The 12,136-nt window shown below is 38.5% G+C and overlaps 1 protein-coding gene across 4 annotated transcripts in view; it reads left to right on the plus strand.

Moving 5' to 3' along the window:
• The window catches only part of rgs12 (regulator of G-protein signaling 12), a 74,251-nt gene that overhangs the window by 12,202 nt on the left and 49,913 nt on the right, over nucleotides 1-12,136 (plus strand). For all 4 annotated transcript variants that reach the window (XM_015389020.1, XM_015389021.1, XM_015389022.1 and 1 more), the window contains exon 5: nucleotides 4,622-4,741. In XM_015389020.1, coding sequence (XP_015244506.1) covers nucleotides 4,622-4,741 — 120 coding nt within the window. The remainder of the gene's footprint in view (nucleotides 1-4,621; nucleotides 4,742-12,136) is intronic.

Below are 12,136 nucleotides of genomic sequence, written 5' to 3' on the forward strand. Positions count from 1 at the left end.
ACCCTCAACAATAAAGTGTTCTCTGTCTAAGCACAAATAGGAACTTTTAACAGGTATCTTCTTTCTGAGGCCCAAACTTTAACTTTTAGAGCTCTCTATGTAAAAAAATAAACAACAAAAAAACACAGGATGGCACCACAATATCTGAGCTCGAGGAAAACTTGGAGGAAATCACCCCCCATCTGGAAAAGATCCACCTGTTTGTAGATAATCCCTGTTACTACAGAATCAGAGCCTCTAGAATAGATGATTAAAAAAATGACCCTAAACCTTTTCTAGAAGGGGAGCAGCCATCACTGCTGTTAGTTTTAGATCTAGGCATTGTGTTATAATACATGCCTGTATGGTTCAGAATAGTAATGGGTTGGTTTGTTATGGGATTCACTCAGAAAACCTTAACAAAAATATATAAAGGATTCTTAGTAATTATACAAAAACATCTGACATGGTCTAATTTACTGACTGATAAGTAGACTGTTATTGTCACAGTGCTGTCTGTGACATCTATTAAAGGTTGTGTTGGGTATGATCTTTATAGCCTTTTATCCTATTACAGAAAAACTATAAAAAATATTAAAGTGATATTATGTTGGTATAATTGTAGTGTCTGCGATGGTAGCCAGTCTGCAGTCGGCTGTTTTACAGACACGTTGCCTAAACTCCACCAACTGCATCATCACCATAATATCCATGCCTTGTCGAGCTTGTTGTATCGCTGCCCCTTGGCTCTGTGCATCATTTTGAAGTGGAAATACGGGATCATGTTTCTGGCACCTTAGTGATGGAAAACTGGAGCAGCCTTCTTTCAGCCAGCTGCCCAGCAGTGTGCAGCGGTAGGGAGAGTTAGGTTAGAGGCAGGGCTCCTAATCCCGCCTCTGAAATGAGAAGAATTATAGGATGTTTATTTTTTGAGATGATCAGATATTAGATATTTTTTTAAATACACTTACTCAGTTACTTTTACAGTAGTTTTACAGCGTTGTACTTTTTACTTCTTCTTGAGCAAAAATATAATAAGTAATCTACTCTTACTTGAGTCACTTTTCTTGCTGCTCCATCCATTATGAGTAACTTCACTTAATGAAAACAAGCTTAAACAAATAAGCACCATTAAGAGACACACTTATTTTTTTTTTGTTTGGTTAAATTGTAATTTCCATCTGCTGAGTCACCTGAGTGAGAGTACAGTACACTAGAATTTAACCTTTTCTACATACTTTGACTATTAATGTTTTATATCTAAAAATATGTATTTTGAACAGTCTTAATTCTGTTTCAATATTTTATTATATAATTATGGCATGTTATATGTTTATCTCCATCTCATTCTTTGAAACACCAGAATGTGTATATCACTGAATATTTTGTCCAATTTTACATCATTTTTGTAAAAAACTCTAATGTTTGTTGTTATGATCATGGTTAATAATTAGATCAGTTACCAAATACTTGTTTAGTCTTACTAAAGTAGAAATATGATGAACTATCACTACTCTCCTCTGCTTGTGACTCACATTTACTGTATTTACTGTAAAGTCTAAGAAAGATGTTTTCTAATTGTAAAGAATATATTATTTCCATTAACCCTACCTTTATAAATGAAAACAGTCTCTGCTTAGAGCTGAATGCAGGACAAACGCTGCAGCCAGTCTCCCTTAAAACTGGAGGAAGCCGATGTTTTTAATCTTGAAGCTGATTGGCTGAGAGGTTCCTGGGACCCTTTAGGGACAATCAGAGGAAGTAGGAACAATGCCAAAGCAGGGCAGAGAATGACAGTCGGGAAGATGAACGTTGAAGGTGTTATGGACTGGTAAAGATCTCACAATTAGTATCAGGAGCATGAAAGCTTCCTCCCTCTGTGGCTTTGCTCCACTGTATTAGTTATTAATTTTAGACAACTAAAAAATGTCTACCCATTTACAGGTGATGTTTGCTCCTTGTTTAACACTTGGTGGCACTGTCTCACTTCTCTCTCTAGGCGTCCTGCTCACTCAATTTTCCCTGCTTTCATTACCTCTGAAATATGGTGATACCTAAAGAAGGTGCAGAGATAAAGTTTGAGTTAATTTCACTTGTAACAAAGTTTGGTCTTAATGTTTTTATGTAAAAGCTTTGGCTTACTTGTCTAAAAGTTTCTGGATTGATAAATAATATATACAGCTTTTTGGTCAGATGCATTCTTAGTTAAATACATATCTGCTTTTATTAACCCAGCCTGCTGCATTGATTTAGTTTTAGTTTTCTGTTTGTGAATCTTTATTATATGAAGAGATGTGTTGTTATGAAGGATTTTTTAATGGATTGTCGATTTTGTGTTTATCAGTGTGTTTTAATGTTGAGGATAATTCTCACAGATAAGAGCTTTTAATTTTTCCTGCTTTATTTTTCCATAAAAACACCCAGATCAGCCTCCTCTTTACCATTTCTTTCCCATTTAACCCCAATTTGTGTTTCTCCATAAAATGACTTTGGCTTCCTTCCTCACGTTCACCACTACTAATGGGGTTAAAAAAAAAGGTCATGTGTTAGTGAATTAGGGAGTGTTAGTGCCCACACATTTAATCAGCTGTTTGAATCTTTATTATCTGAACGTATGAGGGAATGCACGGACGTAGAGTTGACTCGGTATCCAGGCAACACCGCTGCAACTGCCTGATGAAACGCAGCAACAGCCTTTCTAAACAAGCGGTCTGATTCAGCTCGCGTCTGTCCTCTCAAACCTGTCGGCGTCGTTTAATTACCTGTCTCCCTCTATGACCTGGGGTCCGGTCTAGAATGCTGCCGTCTACAGTCAGACGTAGTTCAGTTTGTTTGTGGAAATGCAGCAGCTGTCAGAGCGACCGCTGATGAATCGCCGTCTCCTGTGATTTATTTGCAGCAGTCAGTCCTCAGTGGGATGACGTCATTTTCAATTTGTTTTGGGTCATCCATGTGACTGATGTGATGCTCTGAGGTTTCTGGCAGTGTCTCGCTGCAGGGATGTTGGAGTCTTACTCCAATTAGCACTTTTCCATGGCAGCACGTCTGCAAACATCATAAAGTTTTAATGTTTTTCTAACCTGCTGCTCTCCGTCATTAGTTGGTATCTCCAAATACCAAACCATGTGACAGAGATGGTGCATATAGAGTGAGGAAAATACGTATTTGAAAACGCTGCTATTTTGCAAGTTCTCCCACTTGTAAATCATGTAATAGTCTAAAATTTTCATTGTAGGTGCATTTCCACTGTGAGAGATATAATCTAGGCTGTATTATACAAATAAATAGTTAAAAAACCAAATATTTTGATTTCTGGATTTTGTTTTAGACTATGTCATGGTAATTATGCAGGTTTTTTTGTAATCTTTGCATTAGGACCATGAGATTGATGTAACAGCTGGCGAACAACAGGACTGTACATGCATGCTTATACCATGTGGAATGTAGTATGTAGGGGATAAAATGTGCTCCAATTAGGAAAACATACAGTCCCAGACACATTTCTACGTGTTTTCCCAGCTCTTTAAAGCTTAATTCTCTTAGAAGAAGTTATAAGTCAGTTTTCCCTATTTGTTGTATTATCACTGCCTGTAGTCATACTTAAGTTTGTAAGTTATTTGTAATTTGAGACATTAACATGAATGAGTTGAAAGTCCTCTTTAAAGGCCAGGTGAGTGTAACACTCTTCATTGCTCACGTTGTATTTAAAAATTCTAAAAGAAAACCAAACTATGTAAAGATGAACTGTGACGAGATCTCAAAGCGAGCTAGAGGCAACTAAAGATCTAACTAAAGAAGAAGGTGTTCAATTTCTTTGAACTGTTTTTCATCTAAATCTTCTCAAAAGAGATGTGCAGTGAAAAAACAAAAAAGAGTAGAAAATATTCTACTGTACCTCATATTAGATGGGTTGGATTTTCTTTTTCAGGAACCCTTAAAAAGAAGTTAATAATGCTTTTACTGATTATTATTATTACCATTATTACTGCTGTCATGTTCTTGGACTGTGGGAGGAACCCGGAGTACCCAGAGAGAACCCATGCATGCATTGGAAGAACATGCAAACTCCATGCAGAACTCAAGGAATCCAACCCAGTGCCTTCTTGGTGGAAGGCATCGATGCTACTAACTGTGCTACTGTACAGGCAGTGCCAAGAAAACCTTCCAAAACAATTTGTTTTCCAAAGTACATATACTAATTTTTGATCTTTATCAGCCTCTGCATCTTAAATCGCTGTAGTCACCTTTTAAAAACAGGCAGGGATGCTGTAAATAAACAAATTCACAGACATACATGTTTACAAGAGCCCATGTTTTGGGTGAAAATTAACTGGTGATATAAAACACAACACATGAGTTCTACATAAGTTTTCTAATTAGAGTATACAAAAAAAAAACAACAACTCTGAAGTTACATTCAGAGGCACACAGGATCCTGTTCAACTATTTATCTTACTGGTTCCTTGAGTTTAGCACCGTCTTTAAGCAGAGAAGAAGATGAAAAGAACCTACAGTCAGAACCTGTGGATTCTTATTAATTAGCCTACTTCAATGGTTTCTCACTAAGTGACAAACAGGTGTTTAGTAAGACCTTTGTTGGAGCACAGCAGCTGAACCTAATGTTATCCCTTATTGACCTCAGGGTGGTCGGTTCCGCGGTTTGACGATGGGATTCCCTCCTCTACCCCAGCGCTCTTCAGCCAGACGCTCTTTTGGGCGCTCCAAGCGCCTCAGCATGGCTCGCTCCCTGGACGACTTGGAGGTGAGAAACTCTTGAACTCGTACTTACTGCACTGTGTGGTTTTATTTCTTTGGCAGAAAATAAATAATAACATAGAAACAGCATGGAAACCATTACTATCACACATAACATTATCTTATAAAAAAACAATAACAACTCAGCGTTGCTTTTTTGTGACAGAATATCCCTCCATATGGTTGCTTATCTTTCAAGCTGGTTGCCAACTTTTTGAAAACTAATCCTCCAGTAGGATATAATGTTGGGCTTTTCCATTTTTCAGTGACAGTTATTGTTCTTAGATTAAAAGCTTATTTCCCTCCTACACCAATGAAGCACAGCAATGTCTTCTCATTACTTTATACATACTCTCTGAGACAAACTGATGCTTCTAATCACACCCCTAAACTCCCGGCCTCTTTGCTTTATGCCTCAAAGAACTAAAGCAAAATGTTACCTGAACCTGGTCTGAGCTAGCTGTACCTAATATTATGGCCAGTCCATATATACAGATTGGATTCTATTCTGAAGCCTCTACTCATTGCAGCCTTTGGCTGTTGTTTCTCCCGTGTGTGCAATATGTTCCCAACTGTTTTTATGGCATTGTAATAAATTATTTGGCCTACTGAATTACCTGACTTGAACCGGATCACTTGTGCAGCTTGGCCGAGTGTAACATGGCTCCATTGTCCCAGGAACGGTTCCTCTGCCGTTCTTTTAGCTCCAAGAAATGACCTGGAGTAAAGTCATTTGAGAACCATGAGTTTTGCCCAACAATATGCCTATTTAGAGGTTTTTTTTCATGAAGTCAAAATTCAGCCTGTGTGTTTTAATACTTGGGCGAACAGATACACCATTAGGTACTCCTAGTTTTTATTTCATTTGTTCCAAATAAAAATTGCAAAAATCCTACTCGTAACTAAAAGCATAAACTGAAGTGTTGTTGCTGTGAAGAGTCGTCTGTGTGTTTACGTTAGAGGGAGAGTCTTACTGTCTAAGGCTCTTTTCATAACAGAGGCTTTGAGATAGAAATCAGAGTTAAATGTTTCCGCTGTTTAGTGGTGACTGGGGCACCCTGGGAGGACACAGCGCAAAAACACACCACTGTAGCTTCACTATGACAGTTTTTTTTTTCCTCTATACATTTTTCTCATTCTTTCTTTTTGCAACAGGAAGCAAAACATGAGATAAAAGACCTAAATTGATTTTTTCTTGTTTGTTTGAAAACTCAAAGTTGCTAAGTTCTATTTTTTGCGGGTAACTTTGAATAAACTTGATACATTTAGACTTTGTCAGATTAAAGAAGCCTGTCACAAAGTTCTAGGAATCCTCTTTGGATGATTGCTGAAAAAGATTCTGCCTGAACAACAGGCGGTGCATCCTGACCTGACAGGACAATGACAGGAAGTTATGGGATGAGCTTTGTCAGCTCAATTATGGAGGAATAAAACTGTCTCTGTGCTCCGACAGAGGCTGACATGATGCTTGCATTAAATGTAATAAAAGCCCTTAAGCCTCTGATGAATGAGACATCGGAAGATTGTCGATGAGAACAACCCGTTGTTTTTCAAACCATGTCTGTAGCTTTTGGCCAACGCTCTGACCGATGAGCGCAACTGACTGTGACGTAGTAAGCGCGACAGAAAGCTGGTGGAGGAGTGTAAACAAACAGCCTGTCGGTAAAACGGCGAATACATCCTTCTTAAAAATGAATGAGCGTAGAGCCTCTTCCTGCTCACGTTTCAACAAAAACCCCAAGTCTAATCCTTCCAAAAACAGATTCCAAAGCTGAGTCAAATGACAACTGTTCAATAGTTGTAGCCATCTTGCTTGTTGTGCTTTCTCCAGCGTTTCACAGCTTTGTCTTCCCGCCCTCAAAACCCCGCCCGCTTTGCGTCCAGAAATTCCAAACACATCTCTGCGTTGTGATTGGTCCACCAGTTCTAGGGCCTGGAGCATTGATCGAGGCTAGACCACTCACAGGCAAAAATGATTTTGGCCGCTGGTGGGTGGGGCTAGTTTACTAGGCTATTATTTTAATCCTTTTGTGTCGTTCTCAGATTTTATTTAAGTAATTATGCATTGTTAAAGGTTCTCCTTGTGCACGCTCCACCTTAAAGTTGCTGTTTGCATCGCTCACGCAAGCTTACTTTCCAAAAGAAGACTCACAATTTTTCCACTATGTCAGGGAAAATAAGGATGAGAACGTAGGACGGCCTTACGTAAACATATCACCAGAATGATTGACAATTAGGAGGACCACTTATTTTGATGATCCACCCGGAAAAAATTATGGATGAAAAAGAACATCCATCCATCCATCATCTGACACGCTTGTGGGGTCGTGAGGTGTGCTGGTGCCTATCTCCAGCTGTCTACGGGCCAGAGATGGGATTCACCCTGGACAGGTCGCCAGTCCATCGCAGGGCAACACAGAGACAAACAGGACAAACAACCATTCACGCACACTCTCACACCTAAGGAGAATTTAGAGAAGTCAATTAACCTAACAGTCATGTTTTTGGACTGTGGGAGGAAGCTGGAGTACCCGGAGAGAACCCATGCATGCTCAGGGAGAACATGCAAACATCATGCAGAAAGACCCTGAACCCAGAATCTTCTTGCTGCAAGGCAGCAGTGCTACCCACTGTGCCACTGAGCAGCCTGAAAAAGAACATCCTCCACTATATTCTATAATCTTTTTGCTGCTGTAAACATCAACATTTCCCACTTGTGGGACAATAAATGGATTTTCTATTCTATTCACTAAACCTTTAAACTGCAGACTTTTTGCGTGATTCTCATTGTTGACGTTCCATCACCAGAGCATCCCATGTTCAGGTCTTTATCTTAGCTCCGCCTGCCGCCTCTATTATACCTCTTTCCTTCCGGTTGTTAGGCCTTTTTCTCTTGCTGCACATGCTGTCATATTCACAAACAGAGAGAGCATTGTGTTCTGAAGGAGGAGGTCTTTGTGGTGGAGCGTAATTGGGCTCTAAGTGTCGGCCCGCTCTTCCAACGAGCTCTGATGAGCAACAAGTTGACATTCAACTCATTAGTGAGGAGCTGACACAAAAGCGCACACAGTATGTAGACTGGCATATAAGTACACACAGCATAGATGCACACATCTAGAAGCTTTTAGATGTCATGGTGAAGCTGAGATATGTGTCACTGCTTAACATGAACTACTGTGTATCTACATGCCAGCCATCTAGTTATGGCTACATTTAATCAGTGCTAATTCTTACATGATGTTTATTTTTTTCTGGTAGCTTTTTTATTTTAACTTGTCCAGTAATTTTCTTCAACATTTCCCCCCTACATCACAAACCCTTCTGTGAATAGATTTCTGTTCCCTATCGATTTCTCCTCCTTTGCTTTTTTTTTTTAACATTAAAATGTTTAAGGTATTCAATCAAGTTATAGATCAAGTAGATGCTTTTTAAAATAATAAATAAACGCAAATGAACTGTGGTAATCATACAAGCCGAATTCAGCTTTTCCAGCCGCACCCAGACCTGTGGAGCTATAGAAGTGTCTAAAAGAAACCTGTTTGACAATAAAGCAGGAAATAATATCTCAACAACCAACAGATCATATACTAACATAAAGGAATGGAGGAACAGATAAGTAACCAAGTTAATGAGTGTGGAAAGGATCTAAGCCGTTTCTCAGTTAACCACAGTTAGAATCACTGTTCACCAAAGGAAGTAAAAAAATAAAACAAACAATAAAAAACCTTACTGAAAGAGCCCTGCCTGCCTGCTACTGGATCAACGTTTAATCTAGTAGGTTAGCTTTAAGCACTTGAAGCTCTACAGGTCTCATTTGCCTCCATTATGGTCAGGGTTTATGATTCAGCTAAAAGGTGACCTTCAAAGGAGAGTTCTAGCACAGAACAGAAAACCTGTCATCTAATGAGTTCAGTTCATTGTATATATTCGATGGATTGATGGAATAAATTTGGATGTTTTAGGAAGATGTGTAACTGAATTTACAGAAAATGAAATCCTCACAACCTGATTAAGATTACTTGCATTGAACAATATTGGCATCTGACACAGAATAGGAAACACAGCTTACAATGTTCAGTCATGATGGTAAATATTTTTGTGTGTATTCTTAGGTTTTTATTTTACATGTAACTTTCTTATACTTGACTGAACCAAACTATGCCTTAATTTCCTCATTATTAAATATAAAAAATGACAGTGAGGATATATTTAATTGTCTTATTTTTAATGTGCTGGTAATAGTGTGATGGTCTGGGCCTGTTTTGCTGCTTTAGCACCTGAACATCTTGCTGTAATTGATGCCCCCAGCAGTCCAGAGGATAGTCTGACCATCTGTTGTGGAGTGGGACAATCAGTCGAATCAGTCATAGCAGTGATCTGTGAATGGGTCAGAAAACGATTCATATATCCAATAAAAAGGCTGATCAAGCTCTGGAGCCCTGAACTCTGACAGAATTAAAACAGCTCGCAAAGAGGAAGTTGGGCACCAAGTTTGGCACAACCATGAGCCATGGGGCACAATTTCTTTTTAATGCATCCATGTTGGATTTCGAGGATCTATTTTGTACAGAAAATAAAATAATAATTTGAAAAGTACAGTCTGTATTTACTGTTATGCTTGTCTGATATTTCTGACATTTCTCAAAGGGAAACGCTACACATAGAAAACTAAAACCATGCTTGTGTTTGATATAGGGCCTGCACCGAGTTGGTCCCAATTGTTACATTTTTACACAACTAAGGCTATCAAATGATATTAGGCGTTGGGTTTTATTCAGATGTTTAATCCTTGGCTATAACTGACTGCTTGTCTGGTAGCTCTTCAGACATAGAGTGATTAATGAATCGAGGAAGCTGAAATTTGTTTCCAGTGGAGCTCAAATCAAATTTTCATGAAAATAAATCCTGTGGACTGAAATGCTGCTTTGTCGGTTGTAAAAGGTTGTTGTGTTTATTATTCCACCATTTGGTCACTATAAAATAGACATTGACAGTTTATATATAAAAAATTGAAGGTTATATTTGAAGAGCCCAAAGTTTATCAAAGAATATAGTTAAAGATTGATTCATGTCTGGTTTTAAGGAATTTGGATTGTTTATCAGCAAACAGTTGATATGTCTCTGTGAAGAAACCTGATCTGGGTTCACTAAGATAATGGTTAAGGCCTTGAAACATAGCTAATCAGTGGAAAGCTTGAAGTTGAACTAATCACGATTTTGTTGCCAATTTCAGATCTCTGGTTTTTGCAATGTTTAGCTCTGCCAAAACGTATTTTTAGTTATTCTTTTACTTTTTCCTTTAGAAATTTCACATAAAAATATAATATTTCTAAATGTTTTTATTGCCCTCCAGCTGAGAGCAATGTATGATTAGAAGCTAACTGCAAACGCCCTACTTTGTCGAAGAGAATTTGCTGTTTAAATGTTTTTTTTTTCTATTACAGAAAATATTTTAAACATTTTAAACTGCCTTTTGCTTTGATTGTTGCACATTTACATCAAACCAGTTTAATTTATATAACAAAAATTCACAATCACATCATGTTAGGGCTCTTAACCCTGAGTTCACAATGAACATGGTGATGACATGGTGTTGTCTCAGTACAGTTACGGAGGCCATGCAGATTGCCCGGGTGATGCTGCAATCTCTGCATCAGACTTCTGAATTTCCTGAGCCAAACAGGAAAAAAGCTCAGGGTATTTTCACAATAATCACTAATCCATCACTACCCTGACCAACCATAACAGTCAAGATCGTAGCCGCTAAAGAGCAATGATTTTTATGATGCCTATCATACCCTGAATGTTAATTATATACGTTAGAACTCCTTAACTGCCTGCTGTTGAAAATGTTCAGTTTAAAAAAGAGGATTTTGCTCCACATCCTTCTGATTTGTTCTAACCCGTTTCCACTGACTCTGTCAGCTCTGCCTGTGAAACTGAGCTCTATCAGCTCCTTTCCAGACTGATATATCATGTAGATGGACGTCTGGCCCGGCTAATCCATTTCAGGACAACACAATCATGTTTACACACACTAATAGTAAGCAGTGTAGAACCACCAGTCGACCTAACAGTCATGTATTCATGTTCCCGCTGGCTTGCGGGGGAGAATGCACACATCCACTGGAGAAAATGCAGAAAGACCGCAGGCCAGAAATTGAACCTAGGACCTTTTTACTGCAAAGCAGTAATGGCCTAACTGCTCCAACATGCGCTTTACCTTTTGCATCTTTTTATTGGACTCCCAGCATTGTAGGCATTTCCTAATGTACTTAAACTTTTAGTCAAACTCCACATGTGACTTCAGTGAGTCCTATCCTCGACCGACTGATATTTCCTAATTCTAATTAACTTAACTGTTGGCAAGAACCCCCCCCCCCCCTCCCAAAGGAAACAAAAAACCTTTCTGTTTCGAGGAATTGCTGGGAATGCCCAACCAATAACAACATCTTACATCACTGCTCTAATTAACCACCTGACAGTCGTCTTTTTTTCATTTCTCTGCCCTTTGAGAGGCTACTCATCATTTTAAAGCTTCTCTCTTGTTTTCAGGTGTGTCTTATATCTCTGCCGCACTCTCAAACTTCATTTTGATCTATTTTTATTTCAATACACACTTTAAAAAAACATATATATAAACTTTTATATTTGTTTTTTTCTCATTTAGCTCTGATGAAGTTGTTGTGTTTACAGGCCTGCTTTTTGAGGAAACTATCAAAAAATAAGTTTCCACCTTTAAGCTTTTTGTGATAATGCTTTGTATTTAATAAAGAGCAACTACTATTATTAAGTCTTATAATTTTTCTACTGCTCAGTCTTTTTTTAATGGGTGCCAACGTTACCAGAGTATTGCTTTACAGGCCCTCTGTGATCTGTTTCTGCTGGCTGCCAGTGTTTCACCTTTCATCTTTGTAGAGGATAAACAACATTACTTGAAAGAAATATTTCTGGTTAAATAATAAATAAAAATAACAGAGAGCTGCAGAAACTAAATCCACTCATCATATGCAACACTGTTTTAAAAGTACAGTTGGCAAACCATGAGCATCATGTCTGTAGGGCAGCCAGCTGCAGGCTAACTATTGTACTGTAGCAGACAACTCCAAAAATGAACCTGCTAGGGGTGAAACGGTTCACAAAATCCACGGTTCGGTTCGATTCACGGTTTCGTGGTCACGGTTTTCGGTTCGATTCGATTCGGTATATGTTGATTGTTACACCGAAATCCCATAAAAATTTATGAAATTAATGAAAAAATCCCCCAAAAAATAATGGATTGTAATTATTTTAAATGATCCGCGGAAACCCTGGATCATTTCCGTATGTGTTGCTGCTTTGAATTTAATCATCTGGCGCATGATCTCTACCATCTACAAGGGAGAGAGAGGGGAGCGGACGA

Source organism: Cyprinodon variegatus, unplaced genomic scaffold (genome assembly GCF_000732505.1).
Source record: "Cyprinodon variegatus isolate N-32 unplaced genomic scaffold, C_variegatus-1.0 Scaffold445, whole genome shotgun sequence".
Taxonomy (NCBI): domain Eukaryota; kingdom Metazoa; phylum Chordata; class Actinopteri; order Cyprinodontiformes; family Cyprinodontidae; genus Cyprinodon; species Cyprinodon variegatus.